The sequence below is a fragment of the Stegostoma tigrinum genome, chromosome 30, assembly GCF_030684315.1.
Source record: "Stegostoma tigrinum isolate sSteTig4 chromosome 30, sSteTig4.hap1, whole genome shotgun sequence".
NCBI classification, from domain to species: domain Eukaryota; kingdom Metazoa; phylum Chordata; class Chondrichthyes; order Orectolobiformes; family Stegostomatidae; genus Stegostoma; species Stegostoma tigrinum.
In genome coordinates, this window is record NC_081383.1 from 38,492,479 (window position 1) to 38,520,051 (window position 27,573).

General features: G+C 45.1%; 1 protein-coding gene across 1 annotated transcript; it reads right to left on the reverse strand.

Moving 5' to 3' along the window:
* Positions 1 to 3,242: 3,242 nt before the first annotated feature.
* LOC132206067 (procathepsin L-like) lies at positions 3,243 to 26,814 on the reverse strand. The gene is made up of 8 exons (XM_059638486.1): positions 26,804 to 26,814; positions 21,501 to 21,624; positions 20,250 to 20,372; positions 19,092 to 19,239; positions 13,946 to 14,169; positions 9,792 to 9,954; positions 5,402 to 5,504; positions 3,243 to 3,625 (listed from the first exon to the last, which is right to left on the reverse strand). The coding sequence occupies exons 2-8, from the start codon at positions 21,612 to 21,614 to the stop codon at positions 3,526 to 3,528; spliced, it is 975 nt and encodes a 324-aa protein (XP_059494469.1). The 5' UTR covers positions 21,615 to 21,624; positions 26,804 to 26,814; the 3' UTR covers positions 3,243 to 3,525.
* Positions 26,815 to 27,573: the final 759 nt, after the last annotated feature.

Sequence of the window (27,573 nt, forward strand, 5' to 3'; positions counted from 1 at the left end):
ATGATTGCACACTACCCTCCCGCTGTCCCCGAAGCCTTTACAGGATCCAGCCTTTGGACTTCTGAGGAATTCAAGAAAGCCTCAGTCACCAGAGAGGTTCATCGTTGAACTGCAGGCTGACAAGTGCCCGGGTCCTGAAAGACTCTTCTTCCTCAGGCAGTTCAGGAAATTTGGCACGTCCACAATGTCCCTCACCAACTTCAACAGATGCACCTTAGTAAGCATACTGTCCGGCTGCGTAACGGCCTGGTATGGCAACTCTCTGCCCAGGACCGTAAGAATCTATGGAAGGCTGTCGGACTATCACAGAAGCCAGCTTTCCGTCCATGGGCTCTATTTACATGGTTTGCTGCAGCAGAAAGGTGGCCGATATCATCAAAGACCCACTGCACCCTGGTAATGTTCTCCTACAACCTCTTCTCTCAGCAGAAGTTATAGAATACTGAACACATGCACAAGCAAGTTCAGGAACAGCCTCTTTCTGGCTGTTATCAGACTGTTGAATGAACTCTAGCCTCAAATAATGTAACCTGCAATGTAACCCATATGTCTCGAAGTCTTTTTGATCTTTAAGTCCTTTGCTTGTTGTGATCTGCCTGTTCCGCTTGTAAACGAAGCTTTACACTGTATTTCAGTACACATGACAATAAAATCAATCCATCAAACTTCGGGCTTGAAAAGAAATGTCTAGCAAGATAGTAATGTGTTGGTTTTAATTTTCTAAAATTCCTTTGATTCAGGGATGGTCTCATCATTATTGGGCGACAGTGAATTATCTTGTATATTCAAATATGGAGAATAGCAGAAGGCAGAGATCTACAGGTCAGTTAACTTAACGTCTATTGTAGGGAAAATGTTAGAAGCTATCATTAAAATCGATTAGAGCAAAGCACTTGGACATGATCAAGGTAATCAGGCAGATTCATGAGCCTGAATGGTCTGCTCCTGCTCCTAATTCATATTCTTGTAGGACTTGACAGAGCGAATGTAAAAAGGTTGTTCACCCTTGTCGGGGAGCCAAACACCAGAAGGAAAAGTCTCAGAGTAACGGATGGTCTACTTATATCAGAGACGAAGAGAAATGTTTTCTTGGAGGGCAGTGAATATGTGGAATTCTTTACCAGAAAGGACTGTAAAGGCTTGGTCATTAAGTATATTCAAGACTGAGCTAGGCAGATTTCTTACAAAGTAAGGGATCAAAAATTATGGGGATAAGGCAGAAAAGTAAAATTGAGGAATATCAGAATAGTCATGATCTCACTGACTAGTAGAACAGATTGAATGGGCTGAATGGCCTAATTCTGCTCCCACATCTTATGGTGTTGATTGTGTTAACTGCATGAAGTTGGAAAGCAGTGGAGCCTATCTGGGTGTCTTCACCAACACCAAACATTCATATGCGGTACTTGGAAAATCAGACTGTCAAAATCAGGCAGTTCTTGCCAGATCTGGTTCCAATCAAAACATGCTCAAGGATTCTTTTACTCTCAAGTTAAAAGGCAAGCTTTGTGATGGCCAGGAATTGAACCTGCCTGGAAACTCAGCACTGCATCCACTGTTACCCAAAAGCCAGCAGTAACTGTTATACAGCAATGTAATTCTGAATCATAACAGTAAAATAGTGCAGACACTACGGACGTGAATGAAAACAGAGCTGGAGAACCTCGACATGTCTGATGGCATGTATGGAGAGAGAAACAGAGTTAACGTTTCAGGCCCAACATGATTCTTTTTCTGCAGTCTGATCCGATGTCATGTTTTCTCCAATTCAAAACATGATAAAAAAAAAACTAGAATGATAATGATAGGAGGCCTAAAAACACAGTTTGCAAGATCCCCTCAGCCTGCCCAATTGTTAAAATGTTTCCACATGCCTGTGCAATATATTCCCTTCAGGTCCATATCCAATGCCCTTGTAGAAACCACAATTGAATCAGCCTCCTGCACGTACTCTCATTCAGAATGTAACTGTTTGTTGTGTAAATAATTTCACCACAACTTATTTTGTCTTTTCCAGTCATCTGAAATCAATATCCTTTGGTTCTCAACTCTACCCAGCGATGGGAACTGGTCTGCTCTGTGCTCTGTGTGGCCCGCTCTTGATTTGGACATTTCTATCTCATTCCCAGCCAAATGTCTCTCCTCAGAGGTGAACTATGCCAGCCTATGCACAAAATTGAAATCTCTCTGCCCAGGAATATGATAAGCTGCACCTCCTGTCAAGTTTTGGTAGGATTCCTGCGGTGAAGTTCCAGAATTTGTCAGAAAACCTCAGTGGAGATTGAACAAGTGTTTAACCGTTGTTCATTGTGACTTTCTTGTTTTCAGTCTCTGGCTGTTGTGGCTTCACTAGGGCTCAGCACGTTAACAACTACGCGATTGGTTCCTGACAAGGTGGCTACACTTTAGGTGTGGACAATATGGATAAAGCATCCAGTCTGCCTCACTCTCACTCTCTCCAGTTAGCTCAGTTGGCCAGAAAGTTGGTTTGCGTCACAAAGTGAAACCAACAGAATGGTTTTAATTCCCAGACCAGCTGAGGTTACCAAGAAGGACTATCCTGCTCAATCTCTCCTGAAAACTGAAGCACAGTGGCTCTGAGGTGAAACCACCACCAGCCAAGATAGAGCCAGCTATGGCCCAGTCAGACTGAGGTGACTTTAGTTAACACACATTGTTGAACATAACGTATAAAATAAGCCTTCATAAAATGCTCCCCAAATAACAAACATTTTCTCCTGTTGCAGAGTAAAATTCCTGAGGCTGAATAAATTTCAGGAAAATCAGAATGCTTCCTTTTCCTATGCTAACTCCCTTAATCACGTCACTCCCACCCTAAGTTACATGTCTGAACTCAGGAATAGTAGTGTTTTGTCATATTTAAACTGCTCAGTTTTCCTGCAGTTCTGCACAATGTCATTTGCTACCAATGACTGGTTGAAATCACATGTTAGCCCTTGTCTGAATTGATCTCATAGGGAGAATGCCAGTCTACAGTCTGGCCAGATTAAACTGTTCCCAGGGGGTTCTCGGGTGGACTCAATTCAGTTAAACCTGAGTCTTGCCAGTTGCATGTATTCACCAATTGTACTGGTGTCAAAAACAGTCTTTTTTTAATGTTCTGTGCATTTGTCCATATCATGTTAGGACACTAGATTTTAAAGCAATCCAGACAGTTTATTGGGCACAGACAAATTTGTTTCTTTGGAACAAACACACTCTCGAAGTGATTGCTGGCAGTGTTTATTATATCGCTCAACATCAGCAGTACATTCAGGTTATTGTCTCTCCACAAGCTGGAGAATGTAGACACTCAGATGTTACTGTGGTTACATGCATCAAACACAGAATGATATTAACCTTTTATGTGAAGCTATAGAAATGTGCAGAAGCTGATATTATCCCACTTTTCAAATTGCAGCAGGCAGCTAAAGCAATGGCATCGAATGAGTCGACATCAGCAGAAATGGTTGCCTCATTCTTTCAGGTGGGGTTCAATGAAGCTTTGGTTTCACACATGGCTCCTTACACGATGGGATAGAACATATAGCTGGCAATCCCACAGTTATTCCCTTTGTCCTTAGACATTCTGATGTATCCTTTTTCACCCCAGGATGTTCCCCAACTGAAAAATAAGAAGATAAATTGATGTCGGAATCAAACTTCTGTTGTAGAGGCATATGTGGAGAGCCAGCTGCTTTAACACTGGGATCCGATTGAGATGATTTTAGGGGCTGGATTCTTTCCTAGCACCTGGAATTATCTGAGCCAGATAATGAGTTGTGAAGATTACTGTACATTAGCCTGGAAGGATTCAATTTTGCTATTTTGCACAAGTTGCTAATCTGTACAGTGAGTTTAGACTCACTACAAACTTTAACATGGCATGAGGGTAACCTCTGTAAAAAGAATCAGGCCCAGCTGAAGCAGGTGTGTGGGAAATAGGGTCGAGTGAGATCACTGACTGTTGTCTCCTGGAGATTGCCTGCATGCCTTTTGGAGGAGAAGAATTTCTCAGTGATTTTTACCATCATCTTCTGAGATTGCCTGCCACAGGAGACTGTCTGAGTGGAAAATGATTCGATGGTGCAGGTTACCCAGTGTCTCCTGGTACTACAAGCACTAAAAAAAGACCCAGACTCACCAAGCTATTCTACTTCTCACCTATCCCTTCCTCCCACCTCAAGCTGCACCTCCAATTCCTACCTACTAACCTCATCCCACCCCCTTGACCTGTCTGTCTTCCCTGGACTGACCTATCCCCTCCCTACCTCCCCACCTATACTCTCCTCTCCACCTATCTTCTTTTCTCTCCATCCACGGTCCGCCTCCCCCTCTCTCCCTATTTATTCCAGAACCCTCTCCCCAACCCCCTCCGTGATGAAGGGTCTAAGCCCGAAACGTCAGCTTTTGTGCTCCTGAGATGCAGCTGGGCCTGTTGTGTTCATCCAGCTCCACACTTTGTTATCTCTACCACCCATTACATCCTGGCACTATCCACCTTATCAAAGCATAATGTGTTTTGTTTTAAGCTACACATGTGCTATTTCCTCTGGGCCTCTAGGAAATGTAGAAATGTAGAAATGCGTGTGTGTGTGTGTGTGTGTGTGTGTGTGTGTGTGTGTGTGTGTGTGTGTCTACTCACTGCGCCACAGGACATCTTTCTTCAAGCGTTCTGTATCCAATCTGAATTGAAAATTTTCGCCAGCCCTGTGAATACCTCTTCCAATCCTAATTTTAATGATTGTAATGCTGTCAGCCAGCTGGCCCTCATAGAATATGAGTTCCCTGATTGGGGCTTGTTAACCTGGTCCAATCAGGGAGTCCTGACTGCCATATTAAAAGCGTGAGCCTCAGAGATACTGACACTTTGGTGCCAGACTATGTGAGAGGCAGTACTTCAGTCAAGGACTATGCAGGTGTAAAGAAAGGGTCACTTAGTGGCCGGATGCCAGCTTCTGGAGTTATTTCAGATATCATTTCAGATGGCACTACAATTCACCCTTCACATCCAGGTAAACACAGTGTGCTGTGTTGGTTAAACATATACACAGGCTGCAGCACAGAGACAGGAAATTCACTCTGTGTCAGTGTTCATACTCCACATAACTCCCCTCCCATACACCTTCCTCTAACCCTGTCACCACCTCCTTCTGTTCCTTCACCACCCCCCCCCGCCTTTCACCTCCTCCTTCCTCTTTAATATATCTGTGTCATTCAACTCAACCACTTCTCATGGTAATAGTTTCCCCATTGCCAGACCACTCTGGGTAAGGAAGTTCCTCCTGAGGTTCTGATTGGATTCGTTAATGGCTACTTTAAATGAGCTTTGAGAGTAAACCCAGTGCTCATGTCGCTGCCTCAGATCTGTTCAGTTGTTTGTTGCTTATAGAGTATATACCTGTTTTTAACCAGCCAATAGTTCATTCCATTCTCAGTTCCAAATCCAACCGTCAGCACTGCATGGTTTGCGGGGTGTTTGCAGTCTTGATCATAGTAAACTCCTGTATGGAGACGCACATTGCACATGCTTAATTGTAAAATGTTTAATTAATTTTACTTTACCTTTGATTATTGAACACTGTCACGTTTTCTTCATCAACGATCTTCCAGTTGACAATCCTCACTCCTTGACATTGCTTTCATTCAATTTTATCAATGTTTCCCAATGCCCTCAACTCTGCCACTCACACCTCCTCGTGACATAGCTCTTAGATTCCAAGTTATATAGCACAGAAACAGATCCCTCAGTCCAACTTGTCCATGTCAACCAGATATCTTAAATGAATCTAGTTCCACTTGCCAGCATTTGGCACTTATCCCTCGAAAGCCTTCCTATTCATGTATATATCTAGATGCCTTTTAAATGTTGTAATTGTACCAGCCTCCACCACCTCCTCTGGAAGCTCATTCCATACATGCACCACCCTCTCCATTGAAAAAGTTACTCTTTAGGTCCCTTTTCACCTGCAGTTTTGGGCTCCCCATGGATCAGAAATTGGCTAGCTGGAAGAAGACTGAGAGTGGTGGTTGATGGGAAATTTTGGGGCCACTGCTGTTTGTCATTTTTATAAATGACCTGGATAAGGGCGTAGAAGGATGGGTTAGTAAATTTGCGGATGACACTAAAGTCGGTGGAGTTGTAGATAGTGCGGAAGAATGTTGCAGGTTACAGAGGGGCATAGATAAGCTGCAGAGCTGGGCTGAGAGGTGGTAAATGGAGTTTAACGCAGAAAAGTGTGAGGTGATTCACTTTGGAAGGAGTTGCAGGAATACAGAGTACTGGGCTAATGGTAAGATTCTTGGTAGTGTGGACGAGCAGAGAGATCTCAGTGTCCATGTACATAGATCCCTGAAAGTTGCCACCCAGGTTGATGGGGTTGTTAAGAAGGTGTACAGTGTGTTAGGTTTTATTGGTAGAGAGATTGAGTTTCAGAGCCACAAGGTCACTTTGCAGCTGTACAAAACTCTGGTGCGGCCACACTTGGAGTATTGCATACAGTTCTGGTCATCGCATTATAAGAAGGATGTGGAAGCATTGGAAAGGGTGCAGAGGAGATTTACCAAGATGCTGCCTGGTCTGGAGGGAAGGTCTTATGAGGAAAGGCTGAGGGACTTGAGGCTGTTTTCATTAGAGAGACAAAGGTTAAGAGACGACTTAATAGAGACATTCAAGATGGTCAGAGATTTAGATAGGGTGGACAGTGAAAGCCTTTTTCCTCGGGTGGAGATGGCTAGCGCGAGGAGACATAGCTTTAAATTCAGGGGTAATAGATATAGGACAAATGTCAGTGGGAGATTCTTTACTCAGAGAGTAGTAAGGGCGTGGAATACCCTGCCTGCAACAGTAGTGGACTCGCCAACTTTAAGGGCATTTAAATGGACATTGGATAAACATATGGATGATAATGGAATAGTGTAGGTTAGATGGGCTTCAGATCGGTTTCTCAGGTCGGCGCAACATTGAGGGCTGAAGGGCCTGTACTGCGCTGTAATGCTCTATGTTCTACCCTGGGGAAAAGACCTTGGCTATTCACCCTATCCATGCCCCTCATGATTTTATAAACATCTATCAGGTCACCCCTCAGCCTCCGACGCTCCAGGGAAAACAGCCCCAACCTACTCAGCCTCTCCCTGGAGCTCAAAACATCCAATACCAACAACGTCCTTTTTAAATATTTTCCAAGTTCTTTCATGTTTAACTACATCTTTCCTATAGCAGCGAAGACAGAATTAAACACTGTATTTCAAAAGTGGCCCCACCAATGTCCTGTATGGACACAACATGACCTCCCAACTCCTTTACTCAATGTTATGATCAATGAGGGCAAGCATGCCAAATGCCACCTTCACTGTCTTATCTGCCTGTAAATCCACTTTGAAGGAACTATGCACCTGCGCCCCTCACCTTCTTTGTTTGGCAACACTCTCTAAGGCCCTACCATTAACTGTATGTGTTTCTTTACTTTCTTTACTTTTCTCATTTTCACTCCTTTTGGCATTGCACCACGAACCCTTTTCACATTTAATCTCCTTTGTTCCACCCTATCACAGACCTTCCCTTTTCTCTTTTCCAACTGGAAGTCCTGTCTTGATTACATTCTTCCAATTCCTACAACTTTTGCTGATGTCTTTGTGTCAATGATCGCCATTGCCTGCATTCCCATTTGGTTTTGCTGCCATACATCAGAATATTGCAGCAGCTCTGGGCTCTGATCACTGTGTTTCTGGGGTGTAACTTGCTGAACCTCTCACTTCCACCACATACATTGTACCAATCAACTGAGCGCAGACAGCACTGGGGTGCAATCTACTAAAATCTGTGACAAGCCTTGCACCCAGCTCACACTTCCTGCAAGTGCAAAAGGAAAGGAACACTTGCACTTATATCGCACTTTACCCAGCACCAGATGTCTCGATGTGCTTTGGAGCCAGTGAACTGCTTTGAAATATAAGCACTGCTGTGATATAGGAAATGGAGCAAACAATATGTGCATAGCAAGCCCTGACAGTGAACATGGGGAGAGGGCTGTGGGCCACAGATTTGGTTCCATAGCATCCTCGGTTTTTGGAGCTTGGTTTGGTCTCCGACTGTGTGTAACACCAATTGGATGCTATCTGTGCTAACAGGTTCTCTTAACCACACACACACACACACACACACACACACACACACACACACACACACACACACACACACACACAAACTCTCTCTCTCACTCATTCACACACACACACACACACACTTGCACTCACTCACTCACACGCGCGCGCACACACACACACACACACTCTCACTTATTCACACGCACGCACTTGCACTCATTCACACACATTCACCAAACTCTCACACACAGTCTCACACTCTCACACACACAAACACTCACTCACACACTTTCACTCAGACTCACACTCTCACTCATTCATACATAACTCACTCACACACACACACTCACACACATACTCTCACACACAAACTCACACTCACTCTCACTCACACACACTCTCACTCATTCACACACACACACACACACACACACACACACACACACAATTTAACTTATTCACACACACACACAGACTCTCACTCATTCACATACGCACACACTCACACACTCTTACTCATTCACATTCACCCGCACTTACACTCATTCACACACACTCACTCTCACATGCACACACACTCAATCAGACACACACACAGTCTGACTCACTCTCTCTCACACACACACACATGCTCCCTCACAAACACACAGAGTCACACACACTCACGCACACACACACACACACATGCACACACACACGCACACACACGCACACACACAGTCACACTCACTCATTCTTACTCTCACGTACTGTCTCTCGTGTGCTGCCACCATCTCTCACTCTCCCGGGATTAGGAAGGACCTCCACATCGCACTATTTAACACAATCATTAAGTATTTTCCAGTTTGTTGCTGGTTAATCTCCTCTGGCTCTGGGTTGTGCTGTGGCAGTGCTGAAGTGAGCAGGCTCCTTGAGCAGGTAACCATCCCCCATTGGCCACGGTTGTTGCAATTCCTGTCGAAGTGCCACATGAGAGGAGATTGAGAGAGGCCGAGAAACCCCTGCTGATGGTGCAGGGTGGGGAAGGAGGGGGTCTCTCAGCAGGAGGTCCAGGGATTTCTGCTTTCCTCCTAACCCAGGAACAATGAGTGTGCCATCTTCACTTTGCAAGGATGCCACTCATATTACTCGAACACCTCTGGTAAACAGCCCTGTAAATTTCATAGCAGGCCACGGATGGCATTGCCAGGGGCTGTGGAGCTGACTGTGGCCCGAATATTATTTTCACCACAGGGTTGTCTTTTAGTCGTGTGGACTGCTTTAAGTGGTGCCAGCCTCACACGTCCTTGTGCCCCAGTGCCAAGGTGTGCGTTCACCCAGCAGCATATCACCACTGAGGTGCACCTCACAGTCAGTTACATTAGTGACAGCACAAAATTTCCGAGCTGCCTTCACTGCAAAAAGGAGCGGGTAAATTTCCCATCGCCATTCCTGAGCTCAGTTTCCAATCTGATTGAAATTTATCCCCGTGGTGCCTGACAGCACTGGGCTGCCTGGAGCACGGGGTGGGGGGAAGGAGGGAAAAGCATGAACAAAGGGGAGAGGTGTGGTCCATTGTAAACATCGAGACATTAATAACAAATTAGTTGTCAGGAAGTGTGTCTGTGGATTAATGATTTTTGGTATCTTTTCTTGAATTGTTAATAACCTGACTGATAAACATCATCCAGAATGCTGGGTCTTACCTTGTTCATAAAACTGGAAGGTCTTTAGGCCTGAATAAATCACAACAGAGATTGGTCCTACGTCTCTCACTGCTTTTGCCAAATTAATTTCGCCTTCTCTTATACGTTTACAGTTAATGATTCTGGCAACAATTTTAGTTCTGTGATGTCTGCAGAATCCAACCTAAATGTGAAAAATAAATGTTCATTCAGATCATGTTTAAGTTGTTTCCACTTCTGTTGACTCTTCTCTGCTTTCAGATTTTGGCTGCCACTTCCTTTCTCCAAAATCGGAAGGGTCCTTGCTAAATGTTGAAGAAAAGTTCAAAGTTAATGTTCACTAATACTTTGCAATACTTGTCTAGGTTTAAAATTGAGTCATAGAGCATGGAAACAGAATCCTCCTCCAACTCGTCCATGCTGACTAGATAACCTAATGTGACCTATTCCCATTTGCCAGCCTTTGGCCCTAAACCTTTCCTATTCACATAGCCATCCAAATGCCTTTTAAATGTTGTAATTGTACCAGCCTCCACCACCTCCTCTGGCAGCTCATTCCATACATGCACCACCCTCAGTGTGAAAATAGTTACCCCTCAGTTCGTTTTTAGTATTGTTTTGTATCGATCATAATATTTATCAATCAATGCATTTGACACATTCTACATTGAGGTTAAACGAAGGGATTCAAAATAAATAGAAAAGTGGGGACTTGGAGAACATCATACTCAGCCTCGACAACTCGATTTGCCAATCAAACTTTCCCTCTGGCTAACTCATTCTGAAACTGCTTTGGAAAGTATTGAGCCCGTTTGGAATTTTCAGTCACCTCAAATGAAAAATGTTCTCACACTTCCAAAAATTAAGTCATTCAGATAAATCTTTCTCAAACAGTCCACAGTTTACAAAATTGAAGAATCTTTGGATTACAACTCATTCTTTTTCGGCCTCTTCTCGGGTCCCTTTAAATCCTTCCCCTCTCGTCTCAAACCTATGCCCTCTACTTTTAGACTCCCCTACCCGAGGAAAAAGACCTTGGCTGTTCACCCTATCCGTGCCCTTCACTATTTTATGAACGTTGATAAGGTCACCCCTCAGCCTCTGCTGCTCCAGGGCGATAAAAGCCCCATGCCATTCGACTTCTCCGTATAAATAAAACCCAGTCCCCAGCAACATGCTTGTAAATCTTTGCTGCATCCGCTCAAATTTAACACATCCTCCCTATAGCAGCACAACCAAAACTGTATGAAGTGTTCCAAAAATGGCCTCACCAACGTCCGCTCAAATTTAACACATCCTCCCTATAGCAGCACAACCAAAACTGTATGAAGTGTTCCAAAAATGGCCTCACCAACGTCCTGCTGAGACTAGTCCTATGATGTCCCGAGTCCTACATTCAATGTTCTGAGCAATCATGGCAACTGTGTCCCCAGCACCTTCCTCTCCATCCTATCTCTCTGCAATTCCACTTCCAAGGAACTATGCACCTGCTCCCCTCGGTCTCTTTGTAGCATCTTGCACCTTGGAAATGATGGAGTATTTTGATTTCATTTCCCGTTTCTGTGTTTCAATGAAAACTGGACAATCGTAAATGTGGCAGCTATTGCAGAATGTTCCTCTTGTCTGATGGAGTGAAAATTTTGGTCCGTGACTTCTCACCAATACTGCAGTTTAGTGCAGCTTTAGAAACACAGGGCAGGATTTAATGCCTCTCCTGGGGTGAGGCTGCTGCTGGGAGGATGTACTTACATTGGTGGGGGCACATGGCAGGAGGGAATTCTACCTTCACCCTGATTAAATCCAAGCTGGATTAGAATGTGAATGGCCTTCCTGTCACATTGCTAATTTCATCATGCATCAGTTCACAGCATGTAGCTATGACTGACTGTATCAGCATTTATTGCCGTTTTAGACTTGTTTTGGAGAAGGTGGAGATGAGCTGCCCTCCGGAACCATTGCGGAATATTTGATAGGTGCACTCACCATGCTTTTAGAGAGGGAGTTCAAGGGTTTTGCCCCAGGAGCAGTGAAGGAATGACAATGCATTCCCAAGCCAGAATGGTGCTTGGTGTGAGGGCAATTTGTGGTGGCGGTGTTCCCAAGTATTTGCTGCCCTTGTCCTTCTTGATGGAAGTGGTCATGATTTGGAAGGTACTGCCTCCAGCCCGGAGGTACATTTCTGCAGTGCACCTTGTAGAGAGTACATACTGCTGCCACTTTATGATGGTAGTGGAGAGAGTGAATATTTGTGGGTGCAGTGCTAGTCAGGTAGCCTGGATTGGGTCCGGCTTCTTCAGTGCTGCTGGAGCTGCACCTGTTGAGGTGTGTGAAAGTGTTCCATCACTCCTATGACTTGTGTTTAGTTGATGGAAAGGCTTCGGGGATGTTGATAGTGGGAGGCTCAGTGATGCTGGTATTATTGGATGGCAAGGAATGATGGTTAGGTTCTCTCTTGTTGGAGTTGGTCATTACCTAGCTCTTGTGTTGTGAGAGCGCGTCCCCCCGCACCCCCTAACCCTCCATCAGGACCAATACATGCCCTCGGGTTGGTGTTGTAAGGACAGTCACTGTCTCCCTGTTAAACAGGACCGCTGGCCTCAGGCTGGTAATGGCCGCTCCTTGGACCTTTCATCTGGGAGGAGCACTGCTGGTGTGCCGGTCAGTGCCTGAGTGACAATAAATCCTTTGGGACCTTCATGAAAAGAGGGGACTCTGGTTCTTGTTGACTCTCCAACCGGTGGGCGGGAGATCAGCATCTCAGTTAAACATGGCCATAGGGTTGGCTCAGAGTAAAGTGATGCCAAGTCACCACATCATTGACCCCTGTCATATGGAGAGAGTGCTACTTTTATCCAGTTGTTTCTTTTGCCAATGAGTGGCCGGCCCTGTGGAGAGCACAGTGCGAGGTCACATAGTGACCTCAGACTCTGCCTCACCTGTGACCTCAGGTTGTCTCAGGGAAAATAGAACAATGTTGAGCCAATTCCAAAAATAATCACAGCTCTGCTGGATAATAACACATGTATGGGTCATCTACAAGGAGCTCCAACATGAGGGTCTGGAGGAGCTGGGTGAAACATTTGAAGGGTGAACTGAAGAATCAGCTGAAGCTGTGTGATACTGAGACAAGCAGCTGGGAAATGCTTGCAAAAGGCAGATCACAATGACACCCAATACAGAGGGACAAATGTGATGTGAAGAAATATCAACAGAATACAACAGTGGCTTCTGGTGAAACAACATCTGCACAAAAAGCAAGCTACAAAAATATTCACCCAAGGGCAGGCTCGAGCCATGTTGTGTCTTCATTCCACCCCAGTATTTACAGACTGGCCATAGACGGAGCCAAATAGTTTGCACATCAAATGAGCCTTCTCACCAAACATTAATAACTGTGCACAGGTCACACTTTAAACTTAATTGCTTCATTTTTATGTAAATTGCAGCTTAGGTTGGAGTCACTGACTGGCTTGATTGGACACATGGGAGAAGCAGACAGAGTAAAATAATTTCCTCTAGTCTTAACACTTTAGTCTTTCTGCAGTAACTGTTGTACTAGATGGTGTGTATTCCCAGATCAAGTACAGAACTTGCTGAATGATCTAGAGATAACACAGCGTGGAGCTGAAGGAACACAACAGGCCAGGCAGCATCAGATGAGCAGGAAAGCTGACGTTTCACGAAGAAGGGTCCAGATCCGAAACATCAGCTTTCCATCTCCTCTGATACTACCTGGCCTCTACCCCCACACTGCGTTATCTCTGCCTCCAGCATTGGCAGTTCTGAATATTTCATGCTGAATGATCTGATGATTCGGCTGACTGCCACATCAACATACTGGCTCACAGAATTGTGAGCAGCAAGACCCAGGAATGGAAATACCCTTAACTCCTCATTCACATTGCCTGAGAGCAGGAGGTGTCGAGTGAGGATTTAGGAGATCATTACAAGATAAGGGAGAAATGAGAGGGAGAGCTGGCCTTGTCCTGAAAGGTGATATTCAGACTGCTTTCACAGTGCCACTGGCAGAAACCTGGGAGCAGATTCTCAAGGAAGGATTGATCCAGAGTAGGGTGCCAGCTTCCATTCAATTAGCACTGGGTTACACTGCTAACCATGAATGCTGAAAACAGACTGTACCTGGTGAATTTGAAAGACATTTAAAAGAAATTTACCTGTCCTGTGTAAGGGTAGGCCTCAGCAGAGTTCATGCCTTTTCTTCTAATCATATATCGAAAGGCTCTCGCAAGCAATCCACCACGACATCCACCATTTCCTTTGTCACAATCAATCAGGCTCTGTTCACTCAGAGAAACCAGTCTTCCATACGTCTTTGCCCACTGTCCTTCAACAGCACCAAGTGCACTGAAAGCCCAGGAAGCACGACATTGTTGCTGGTAATGAGAGAAATACAACAATATTAAAACATTCTGATGTAAAAATAATATCCACTTTCCATCTCCTCTCAGGTGGCGTACAGTCTCACACTGATGCTATGAGTCATTCTGTTTGATGAGGTCTTTCAGAATCACACGGGATGAGTGGGTGCCTGTGTACCAGGGTTCAGGGGGCATTGCTCTTTGGAGAAGCAGCATCATTGACAGCAGAATAACTTTGGAAGAGATTAGGGATGGAGTCAGGAATACAGTAATTCACCACTGCCTGTGATCCAGGGTTAAATTCAGTTTGGATAATAGTCTCTCTGGGGGCTGTAAGAATCATTTGCGAATTTTGACAACTTCAACCAACTTCCTGTTAAGCCTCACATCAAGGGGAAAGAAATGGACAAACGTTGACATGAAATTAACAATCTGACTCTGAGACATAAGGATGCTGCAGTGGAAGATGGAAATGTTGGACTGGTGCAGGATTCAATGTTTTTTTGAGAGGGAATTTAAACCACATTGTTGGTGAGGAATAAAGGGGAACACCACAGAGCCAGCTGTGTACAGTCAATGGCGCCCAGCACCACAGGCCATCCCTCTAACCTGGCAAATCCCTATCCTTCTCTGAGCCATGGTGAGTTGCTCTTTCAATGGAGCCATGTAAGAACCAACTTGCTTTTCTGCACTTGTGCATTCTTGGAGTAATTTACCACAAATTGATTAATTAAAACCTGTATTCTCCAAGATTGCAATGCTGACCGAACTAAACAGACAAGTATATTTGGCTTCTGAATAGCATCTCACTCTACATTTTCTGTTTTTGATGAGTGGTGAGATGATTTTCTCTCTTGGCAGTGCTGCGTTGTAAATTAAGAGGGGTTATCGATTGTGAAATGCCTTGTTAAATGTTCAACTTGTCGCCTGATGAAGGGTCTAGGCCCGAAACGTCAGCTTTTGTGCTCCTAAGACGCTGCTTGGCCTGTTGTGTTCATCAAGCCCCATACTTTGTTATCTTGGATTCTCCAGCATCTGCAGTTCCCATTATCTCTCATCATTCAGTTTCCTCTCTTACCAAATGAGTTCGATAGCAAGGAAACATGACATGGCATTCAGAGAGGGGACCTGATGGATGCAGTTCCCAGATTGTTCCAAAGGTCCTCATTGCTCCATCAGATCAAACAGCATCGCAAGGTACTATGTACAGGCTCCAGCTGCAGATGCCCCACACTGATGGACATTGGCGTCTCGTATTTGCGAGCCACTGAATACCATGATGGCACCTCCCTGTTGCACTTGCTGGCAGCTGTGGGAGCACAAATGTGGAGTGAAGGGTGTACTTGCAACTGGCTTAGGAAAGGTGCTGCAGGTCAAGACACCCAGCTCACAGACTGGACCAAGGTACATCGCAGGTACGCCAAGGGCAGCCTCTGATACCAGTCCAGAGGACTGGCCACAGCCAGGGGGTGTCCCTGCCTTTGTGGTCCATAGACTGGGCCACACAGGTCCTGTGGCTCCATCGTGACCAGTCTGTGTGGGAAGCGGGGTGGGGGACTAACACGGTCAGGGAGATGTACAGCTAATCAGCCAGGGGTCAGGGCGTTTCTAGTCTGGGACTGTTCAGTTAGTTTGTGGAAGGGAGTCAGGCACAGGCAATCTGTTACGTCCGTCCAGAGATGAACTGAGGAGGAAATGGGTGCTGCGGTTCAGGGACAAGGGGTCTGCTGCCATGAGAAGAAGACTTTGTAATTCTTCAGGACTGGGGGCTATAGGTTGGGTGTGGGGGATAACAGTTGTGAAGGGAGCGTGGGTGGTAACTATCTGCAATAGTCGATACAATAAATCTTGAATGGGAAGGGAGTCATGTGATGGAGGCTTCGATCATAGGAGCAGACTGGCTTCTTTAAGGCCCTTTAAAGGAGACAACATTTCACATGGAGCCATGATCTGTAGAAGACACGGGTCTGTGCGGTTTGTAATCCCCAGCCATTCAGATTCATTGGCCCCGTGTGTGTTGCACTCCTCCCTGTCCAGAGATCGCTGACCAACTCCGTGGCACCAAAACTGTTGGACACAAAGGCCGGGGAAAGCAATAAGGAAGTTGTAGGATGAGGGACGATGGTTTGGAGCAGCACACACACTGACCTCTGTACACATTGTTCTTCTTGCTTCCCCATTTTGCACAGGCTCTCGACACAGACATTGATCTCGTGTGATCATGAAGTTGGGCTTCATGCTGGTTACAGTTACATTCAGACCTCCCTCCACAGAGTGAGAAACAGCCAAATGTGAGGTCAAAAAGGTGCCATTGATAGAAAAGTACAAAACCAGGTACTGTGCATCGTCACCCTTGCCACCGAGGGTCCTTTATCTTCTCTGTCCCCCAGTCACTCTGACGTAGTGTACTCCTGGTCCCTGAGTGTGCTCATTGGCACAAGCTGTTAGCCCTGGAGGTACACTCACTCAACCTCAGGGCAGTTATGCCTGGGGGGTTTGGACAATGCTGAGCAGAATGGGGCAAACAAGATGGAGGTGGAGGGCGCAACCATCTCTGAGACACCCTCTGTGTGGTCTTTGGGGAGACCTCTATGTGCTTCTTCCTCCAGCTGAGCACTGCCCTTATTTCCTGTGAGGAGGAACGGGCACTTCAACTGCATGCCTGAGGACCAGTGGGCAATGGGCATTTCGACTGTGTGCCTGAGGACCAGTGGGCAATGGGCATTTCCACTGTGTGCCTGAGGACCAGTGGGCAATGGGCATTTTCACTGTGTGCCTGAAGACCAGTGGGCAATGGGCATTTTGACTATGTGCCTCAGGACCAGTGGGCAATGGGCATTTTGACTGTGTGCCTGAGGACCAGTGGGCAATGGGCATTTCCACTGTGTGCATCAGGACCAGCGGGCAATGGTGTGTGCCCCTGTAGAGCCAACAGTGAGTGTGCTGGGCACTGGTTCTCCATGGTGACTACCAACTGGTCCCTGGAGGGTGTGGAGATCACTACCTTGGGCATCTGGGCTCACAGAGAGTATCCGCACTCCTGCAGCCTCTGCCTCTCACATCCCTGCCTGCTGCTCCTGCCCCTCCATGTGGATGATTGCTGACACCACTGGCTCCTCTCCTGTCGCTGCCTGGTCTCAGGGGGCTGAAGGAGCTGTCTCAGTGAGGTGCTCACCAGATTGTGCTCCCACACCCTCTGATGCTTACATCCTCATGAAGCTGGGGGAGAGTGCTGGAGGGGGCCTTGCTGATGTTTTCTCTCAGACCTCTACTTTCCTCCTTAGAAATCAAGGAGGTGTCTCCTTTCCCTATGGAGCTGTGGAGATACTGACGGTATCCACAAATCCTGAGGGAGAAGGTGCTGTGACCAGTGGATAGACATAGTGTGCAGTGAATGAGACTGACAGAGGGTTTAACAGGAGAGCTGGACTGGAGCGAAGAGTGATATTTACTCAGTTGATGGGATCTGGATGTTTCATGATCTCAGTCTCCTCCTGTGATGGGCAGGAGTCACTCCTGGTAGGAGCTGAGGAATCTAATGACAGGTACCTCTACACCAATCCAGGAGCTGCCTGTCCTGGTAGTGGCCTGTTACCTCCTGGAATGAGAGAAAGGGTGAGACTGAGTGAGATGATTATGGGTGGCATGGATGTTGGTACAGGTCAGGAGGTGTTTCTGAGGTGTTGAGGAACTAGTGCAGTTGCCACATTGGTTTGTGAGATGGCAAAGATGTTAGTGGCAGTGCATGAGTCTGGGTGGGAGGTGGGTGCAGTGGCGGCGGTAGAGTGAGTGGGAGGTCGCAGAGATTGTGGCACACCCCATTCTTATGGCACTGTGGCTGTTCCACTGAACCACTGAGATGGTCCTACTGGAGTGGCGATCTTGGACCAGGCTGCCAACATCTGCCAAAATGGCCTCCTCTGGGAACAGGACAGAACTCCTTCTCACTGACCCCTTGACCGGGATATGCTCCCTGTCAGAGAATTCCAAGGCCATCTTCCCTTCTCTGGCACCTTCAGAACATATTCCTGGCTGACCAGGGAAACTTTGGGATTCTAGTCCTAATGTGGCTACATAGCAGCCTCGTCTTGATGGCTCCAGTCCCAGGATTCTGGTCTTTCAGCAGATACCTATTGACTTGCTCCAGGAAAAATGTGTGGGAAGATGGGGCTAGAATTGGACATGAGGAATGTCATAGCTGTGATGATGCAGTTAACACGGTGGCTTTGATAAGATACGGTGAGAAATCTCACTGAGCCTTGTGGTGGTATCCCTCCTGAACATTCGATGTCACTCACACTTTGTGAAAAAAAGTATGATCTGGTCTTATGTAGCTCCCATACGTACACAACACTTCACACTCTAACCAGCAGATTCTGCCCTCCTGTGGACTGTATAGAAAACAGCTTTGTCTGCTTGGAGAGAATGATTGGCACAGGTTCAAGGTGCAGCGCACTGAAGTGTGACTGTGGGTTTACAAGCTGACTTGTAGAGCACATGTTCAAATATTGTCTGCAGGAGACTGGACAGGGTCTCACAGGGAAGCTTGAGAGTGCAGCTTGGAACCTTGTCGTTGTTGAGTTGTGTTAAATGGGATCCGAACTTTTATCATGTTAGAATTGTACTAGTAGACGTGAATTTTAAAATTTATCCTAACATCCTAATTTGTTTTTGAAATAAAACATTTCTAGTCTCTTCGAGTAAAAGAATGAACATTAACATCACTTACACACACCATGCTCCTATGCCTGACCACAACCAATGCCCAGAAACAACTGCAACAAGGAACAGGGGAATCATTTACAGGCAAATAAGATCTAAAATTCAAACTGAGCCTTTCTTAATTGTTTCTACAAGCACACCATAACTCCCAAAATTTTCAGAAATTAGTGTATACAGTTAATAATCAGGAGGAGGATTTATTCTGATTTTTACCTGTTTTTTTTTACTGGAGTAACTAAACCTTTTTTACGCCAGTCAACAGCTTCACCTTCATTAATTTCATCTCTTTCATTAACTTCCGGTGCAGTCAGGTTATCAGCATCAATTTGGACCATTCCACTCACGAGTTCATTAAACTCTTCATTGGTCTAGAAAGTCAAGCAGATTCATGAAATGGAGGTAGTGTAGGAGGAGGGTCAATAACCTCACAGAGCTACATTCCACACATTCACTGAGTTTAACACAAAGTGAGATGAAAGCAGTGCTGGCACTCCTTCCTCGTGTTTAATGTTTGACTGAATGAAAAAGAAGGGGCCATCTATTTCTTTCCAGTCCTGTATAAACATGGGTGGGGAGCCTGAGGGTGGCTCGAGTATCTCTGATTGGTGGCCCATCGACCAAAACAGCAGCAGTTTTTATATCTTTGTGAAGGTTCATGAGAATAATCCCTGGGAAGAAGGGAGTTATCACCAGAGAAAATGTCAAACAGGCTGGAGCCTTGAATCACTGAAGATGAGGAGAATAAGTGCTGGTCTTACAGAAACATATCAGATCCTGAGGAGATTGACAGGGTGGTGGTGAGAGGATGTTTTCCTTGATGGGGGGAGTTTCAAACCAGGGGCTGGGGTGTACAATGCAGATTGTAACTCAGACACCCAGCCATTGTGATGGGCAGAATCCATGAGGACTCAATAACACGAGTTGTTTGTATTCATAGCGTGAGTGTGTCCCATAAAGACAGCTCACACCAACGAGCACTGTTTAGTGCAATTTAATAATACAGAATCTGAACATGGAGATGAGGAGGAATTGCATTATTCAGAGGATTGTTAGTTTTTGGAATTCTCTTCCCCAGAGAGACATGGAGGCTGGAGTCACTGAATATATTCGAGTTGGAGAGAGATGGATTTTTGATTTACAGTGAAGTTCCGGGTAATGGAAGCATGGAGTGGCGAAGAAGGGATATGGAGCTGTTGAATCCCATGCCTGGATTGTGATCACAATCCAGTCAGTCACTGAGTATACTGAATGGTAGATTCAGCGTGAGGGACTAAGTGGCCAACTCCTGCTTCAGCTTCTTGTTATAACCTTACACCAGTTTCACAATTTCACAATGACTGGCATTGAACAGATCTCAGATGAAACGTCTTGTACACACCAGATCTCCAAACTGGTTCATTCCCACAGTAAATGTGTGTTTCCCCATCGAGTACTCCAGGTTATGTTGTTCGATGTATCTCATATTGTTCTCCCAGACCATTCTCCTGTAGGTCTCTTCATCCTGAATAAAGACATTAAGCCAATCAGGCTCCAGCATCTTTCATTCATAAAATTAAACAGTAGCTTTAAAAATCCCTGTGTGAAACCTGAAATAACATTTTGCAATTGGGTTTCTATCCTCCCAACCAGATCTGAAAAGTATCAGTCAGGTTCGCCCCACACTGCTCCCCACCCGCCAAAAAATAAATGCACACACAGCAAAACTTGTTTAGCTGCCAGTCTGAGAGATTGGTACTGAAAGTGAAGCAGAATAAAAAAAGCTGAACGGGAGGCTGGTTTGATACCCCCTCAGTGACGAGATTGAAAATGGACACACTCTACATCTCGCCACCTGCCCCCGTCCCAAGTGAAAGTAGTGTAGCAGCAGGCATGGGATTCAACAGCTCCATATCGCTGTGAACCTACTGAGGCCATTACATGGGCAATTACTACCCACTCAGGAACCTCGTCACCCTGTCGTGGGAGAGGCTTGCATCAAGCAGCCAGCTCAGTAGGTGAGGTTGGGCAGAGAGAGGGATGTATCTTTGAATGGGCCTCTGGGGCTGATCAGAAAGCTTCCCCTATGCCTCAACCTCCAGGGTGCCTTCCCACGATTAAAACCAAAAGAACTGTGGATGCTGTAAGTCAGGAATAAAAACAAGTTGCTGGAAAAGCTGGAGAAAAAATCAGAGTTAATGTTTCGGGTTTGGTGCTCTGCGGAAGGGTCACTGGACCTGAAACATTAACACTGAGTTTTTCTTCATGAATGCTGCCAGACCTGCTGAGTTTTTCCAGCAAATTCTGCTTTTCTGCCTTTCCACAATTGTCTCTTCAACACCAGGAATGGATTTGAATCTTCTCAAGCCATATCTGTGGTTTCTGTTGTGACTCCAGTGAAATGAGTTACACCAGGTCCTTGCTGTTTCACTATGAGTTTCATCAATCCCCTCCTGGAATTAGAGACTGAGAGAATGCTGGTGGAGTTTCAGGATCTCAATTTCACTTCACATATCCATTCCACCAACAGGTATCTCTTATATACTGCAATTAAGAATTGTCAATATCTGTCATGTGTGTGCAATCCTTTCCTCTTTCTGAGTGAGCTGAGCATTTGGAATACACTTTCTCCCAGAGCACGTTCCCCTTTTACCTCAGTGTACTGTTTCTCATGCTGTGATTTCCAGTTCTTCCAGCCTTCATCCAGTGTTGAGGCCACAGCCAGGATAGACACGAGTCCACAGCCCAGAAACAGAGAGAACTTCATGATGGACAATCTAACAGAGCAAAACCAGTGGGTTTTAGACAGAAACTGGACAATATTCCAATTAGCTGTTTGGCAAAGTTACTCTGAGAGAGGAACAATACAAATAGTATCCTCGTCCATCAAATGCTGAAACTTTTATGCATCCCAATGATACGCTCAATGGTACAATGATACAATGATATACAATGATATGCAATGATAGAGAGAACTGCGATGACCAGTGAAGAAACAATTACTCAGAGAGCAATGAGATTAAAGGCTTATAGTATCCTGGATCTGATTGATTGTATCTGAAGGTTTTAGATGTAGCTACTGCAGAGACAGTGGATACAATGGCTGCGATCTTATTTAGCTTCAGGAATTGTCTCTGTGGATTGAAAACTGTAAACGTAACAATTCCCAAAAAAGAAGGGAAAAGAAATTCGGAAGTTTTCGGCCAGTTAGGGAAGCATGATGTCATTGGGTAAAATCGAACAAAGACAACAAAGAGCAACACAGTGCGGGAATGGGCCCTTCGGCCCTCCAAGTCTGTGCCAACAAATTCTGCCCTTCCATACTAAAACTGTCTTCGTTTACAGGATCCATTTCCCTTTATTCACTTCCTACTCACGGATTTGCCCAGGTGTTTCTTGAATGTTGCTGTTGTGTCTGCTTCCACCAGCTCCACTAGCAGCACGTTCCAGGCACTCACTGCCCTGAGTGTGAAAAGCTTGCCTTGCATGTTTATTTTAAATATTTCCTTCCCCCCCGGCCCCAACAACCCTGCACCTTGAACCTGTGTCCCCTAGTAACTGACTCTTCCGGCCTGGGAAAAGGCCTCGTACTTTCCACTCTTTCAATGTCATTCACAATCTTACAGACTTCTATCAGGTTGCCCCCTCAACCTCCTGTTGGCAGGGTGGCGCTGCTGTAGTTAGCTGCAGGAAAGTTAGATGTGTTGGGTTGGGTGAGTTAGTAAGTTTGCAGATGACCCCAAAAATAGATGATGCGGTGGACAGTGAAGAAGATTATCTCATAGTACAATGGATGTGACAATGGGCCAAGGAATGGCAGATGGAGTTTAATATAGATAAATGTAAGGGGATGCATTTTAGTAAGGCAAACAAGGACAGGACTTGCACAGTAAATGATAGGGCCCTGGGAGTGTTACTTAGCAAAGAGACCCAGGAGTGCAGGTGCATAGTTCTTTGAAAGTGGAGTCACAGGTAAACAGTGAGGTGAAAAGGCATTTGTCTTCATTGATCAGAACATTGAGTATAGAAGTTGGGACATCATGTTGTGTCTCCAAAGGACATTGGTGAGGCGGCCTTTAGAATATTGCTTCCAATTCTGGCCACTCTTCTATCAGAAAGATGTTGTTGAACTTGAACAGATGCAGAAAGGATTTAAGAGAATTTGCCGGGACTGGAAGGTTTGGCTGATAGGGATAGGCTGAATGAACCATTGGAGGATGACTATAAGGGTGACTTTATAGATGTTTATAAAATCATGAGGGACATGGACGGGGTAAATAGCTAAGGTCTTTTTTCCAAGGCAGGGATGTAGAAAACTAAAAGGCATTGGTGTAAGGTAAGAGAGGTGAGTGCGTGGAACAAACTGGCAGAGGAGATGGTTAAGGTCAGTACAATTGCAACATTTAAAAGGCATCTGGATGGGTGCATGACTCGGGGGGTTTCGGAGGATATGGACCAAATGCTGGCAAATGGCACTAGGTCAGGCTGGAATATCTGATCCACAGTGATGAGTTGGTCCAAAGTGTCTGTTTCCATGTTGTATAACTCTATGACTCAATGACAATGGGATTGGGGAGAAGGTGAAGGATGTAGACGGTCAGATCACTTGATTATCAGATGTTGACTGGTAGGTAGTGGGTGCTGGCCGTGTTGTTGGGTCAGGATGGCCAGGAGGTAGATAGGGGAACTTGGAGCTTAGGAGTAGTTGGGTGATGGGTGGTAATAGGGGTTTAGGGTATAATTAAATGGTGCAAAGGTCGTCAGTTCAGTTCATGGGGGTGTTGAAAGGGGTGCCTAACATCTCCTTGGTAACCATCCAGTCCAGTGAGTTAGAAAACTCTGAATTCTCTAACTCCAACTCAGAGCTGAAGGTTTTTTCAGCAATTCTAGATACAAGATGCCCATTGGAAATGTAAGAATTCTGAGCAGTTCTCACATAGAATTTCCATCGCAGCCCCTTAGCGGCTCCAAAAGATCAGGCTGTAACGTCTGGGCCGTGAATGCAAATTGTGAATCGCAATGTTTCCAGCACTGGTTTGTGTGGTTCGCCACTAACCACACACTGCCTGTATGAATAGCTATCGTTACTCTCAGTTTCTGCTTTCAGTCATGAAGCCAGTTAACAATTCATTCTTCCACTTATCCCCAACTTCACATTTTCTAGGCTTGTTTGTAATGATGAAAACTTTCAAAAGCCTTTTGAAATTCTAGATAAATCATACCCTCTCCATTACCATTGTCTACTTTCTCTATTACACAGCCAAAAATTCAACAAGATTGGTTAGGTAAGATTCCCACTTTGACATTCATGCTGAATAATCATTGTTATAGTTGTATTTATTTCTAGATATCGATTCTCTTCCTTAAAAGGATACAATACTTTTCCTGTCACAATTATAAGTCAAGATAACAAAGTGTTTTTGTGCTCCTCAGATGCTGCTTGGCCTGCTGTGTTCATCCAGCTCCACACTTTGTTACCTCGGATTCTCCAGCATCGGCAGTTCCCATTATCTCTGATACAACGATAAGTCAAATGGTTTGTAATTCACGGTCTGCCCCTTTTTAATGGGTTAATGGGTTAACACCAGACCTCAGATGTTATGCTCTTTTGTAACAGATTAGTAACTACTGCTGGACTACTTTTGCAATCTTTTCCATTGTTTTATCATGCAGGAGTGGAATTCATCCAGACCACGGCTGTATATTTAATGCATATTTTTATTTTATGTTAAATTCCCTTATTTCAATACTCATCTTATTACCCGATTTCAAAGACTTCTCTTCCATCTCGCTCATAACTATCAACACAAAATAATGTTTCTGTTATCTCTCCATCATTATCTGTGATATAACACTGTTTATCCTCCAATGACCTCTGTTTCCAATCCAAGCATTCTCTTCCACTGAATCTGTCCGTGAAACATTTATATCATTGTATATTCACTACTCATGGAATTTCATAGTTGCTCTTTGCCTTTTTAATGTTCTATGACATGTCTCCCGATCGGTTCTTATCTATTAATTAATGTATTCTACATTTTATCTTCACCCTCAATTCTTCCCTTACATCTTTATTCATCTGTCGAGTTTCACTGGTGTTCAGCTTGTTCTTTCCTTTCAGTGAATCTATTTTTCCTGCACTCTGCACAAATATAAGAGCAAGGAACAAGGATAGGCCCCTCAGCCCTGCTCTGTCGGTCATGGTTTTGACCTCAATTCTACATTCCTGCATATTCCTGATGACTTTCCATCCCCTTGGTCATCAAGATTGCATCTTCCTCTTAAAAAATATTTGAATACTCTGCATCTTCTTCCTTTTGAGGAAACAAATTTCATGGTGTTTAACCCTGTGTGAGGTGATTCATTTTGAAAGGACAAATTTGAAAGCAGCATACAGGGTTAACAGAAAGATCCCTGGCAGTGTGGAGGAGCAGAGGGATCTTGGCGTTCATGTTCACAGTTCCCTGAGAGCTGCCACCCAGGTGGATGGTGTTGTGAAGAAGGCGTATGGTGTGTTAGCTTTCATTAATAGAGGGATTGAGTTCGAGAGCTGTGAAGTATTTTTCCACCTCTACAAAACCCTGGTTCGGCCACATCTGGAGTATTGTGTCCAGCTCTGGTCACCTCATTACAGGAAAGATATGGAAGTGTTGGAAAAGGTGCAAAGGAGATCTCAACCTTTCCTCGTAAGACCTTCCGTTCATTCCATGTTGCCTGGAATGAAGGGAAGGTCTTATGAGGAAAGGTTGAGATCGCTAGAGCTTTTCTCTTCAGAACAGCGAAGGATGAGAGGTGACTTGATAGAGGTGTACAAAACGGTCAGAGGTGTAGTTAGAATAGATAGCCAGAGACTTTTTCCGAGGGTGGAGGTAGCTAATACAAGGGGGCATAGTTTTAAATTGAATGGAGATAAGATACAGGGGAGATGTCAGAGGTAGGTTCTTTGCTCAAAGAGTGGTCGGGGAGTGGACAATGCGTTGCCAGAGAGGGTAGTGGAGTTGGCCTCAATTGGGGCATTGAAGCGGCTATGAGACAGGCATATGGATGATAGTATAAGGTAGAGGTGGAGGTTAGATAGACCTTAGGATTAGGGAAAAAGTTCAGCACAACATCGAGGGCCGAAGGGCCTGTGCTGTGCTGTACTGTTCTATGTTCTATGTTTCTAAGGCCTCACAACCCACTGACCAGAAGCTGGACTGGTGCAGCCAGACTAACACTATTGTGAGAGACACAGGGCAGAAGCTGTGCATTCTGAGACAAGTGCCTCATCTCCTGACCCTTCACAGCCTCCCCAAAACTGACAAGCTTCAGGTCAGGAGTACAATGGAATAATCACTGCTCACCTGGAAGGAGCAGCTACAACACTGTCCAGCACAGAGCAATTCACTCGATTGAGGTTCCTGCTACTAGACTCCATTTCTCCTGCAGCACCTACTGCTCTGCAGTTGCAGAATGTACTGCCTACAGAATGAACTGTAACAAATCACTAAGGTTACTCCTTCCCTTACAACCTCTACCACTGAGGGGACCAGGGCAGATGTGTCTTGTGAACAACATCCACCTTCACACTCCCTTCCAGTCCCACAGCATCCTGGCCTGCACACATGTGGCTGCGGTCTTGTCAGTGTCATTGCCTTGGGACCGCTAAGAACATTGTGGGAGCACCTCCACTACCAGGACTGCAGCCATTTCAATAGAAGGTCCTGCACCACCTTCTCAAGGCAGCTAGGGCCATCCTGAGCACAAACTTTAAAACAATGCCCAAAAGTGAGGAAGCTCATTAAGCTGGTGATTGGAAAAATGTTAAATAATTTCCCCAAAATACTGGAACTGAAGAATTTATGTCCCATTAAATCTGGACATACACACAGATGGCCACAGAACCCACCCATTTCATCCAAACAATCAATGAAGACCAGAAGGAATGAGTTACAAACCTCATTTCAGCAAACTCACCGTGGAGTGATCTTCTGAGTGCGGCTTCACCAAACACCGGGTGAACTCTCACATTATATAGGCACAATCTTCAGGGGGAAGGTCCCCTCAGACCTTTGGTAAGATCGCTGATTGGGAAATGATAAACAAGTGAATGACTATTTCATGATGTTGCTGAAGTACTAAATTCCTCTTTTGCAAGAATACACAGAAACAATTCTTTAGAATGCAATATGCTTGTTACCTCCTCGTTTATGATTAATTTGTTGCTTAACTCAATGTCACCACACCTAGGTGACTGTAAAGCTGCATATAGTCACCATTAAACCCATTAGCATCTACTGATCAGGATAACATGTTTACTGACCTCGCTGTAGTCCCAATAGATTATGCAGAGCAAGGCAGATGCCTCTAGCCTGAGATTCTCCAAGTACCGGGAACAGTTTCCCTGTATTGACCCTATCTGTTCCTAAACATCTTCAACAGTTGATAGAGCCCAACATCATCTTGTAAATAAAAACTGAAAGAACTGCAGATGCAGTAAATCAGGAACAAAAACAAAGTTGCTGGAGAAGCTCAGCAGGCCTGGAGGCATCTGTGAATTTTAAAAACAGAACTTGTAAATTTCAGCAGATCAGCTCTAATGAACTAATCTGTCCCGTAAATTAACCCATAAAGTCCACGTTTCGTTCCTGTAAATTATTCTCTGTCCAAGGTGCCTCTGCCCTTTCTGAGATGCAGTGCCTATTCTGCTCCCAGTGGGTGTGATTTTGGAGTGGGGTTTGGAAGAG

Excerpts from the sequence above, each read along its gene's own strand:
- LOC132206067 (XM_059638486.1), bottom strand. The coding sequence starts at position 21,614 with ATGAAGTTCTCTCTGTTTCTGGGCTGTGGACTCGTGTCTATCCTGGCT. Across the intron at positions 14,170-19,091 it reads TTTAGTTACTCCAGTAAAAA|ACCAGCAACAATGTCGTGCT; the intron begins AAAACAGGTAAA and ends ATTTCTCTCATT. Across the intron at positions 5,505-9,791 it reads CTTCCAGTTTTATGAACAAG|GAGTTTACTATGATCAAGAC; the intron begins GTAAGACCCAGC and ends GTCTCCATACAG.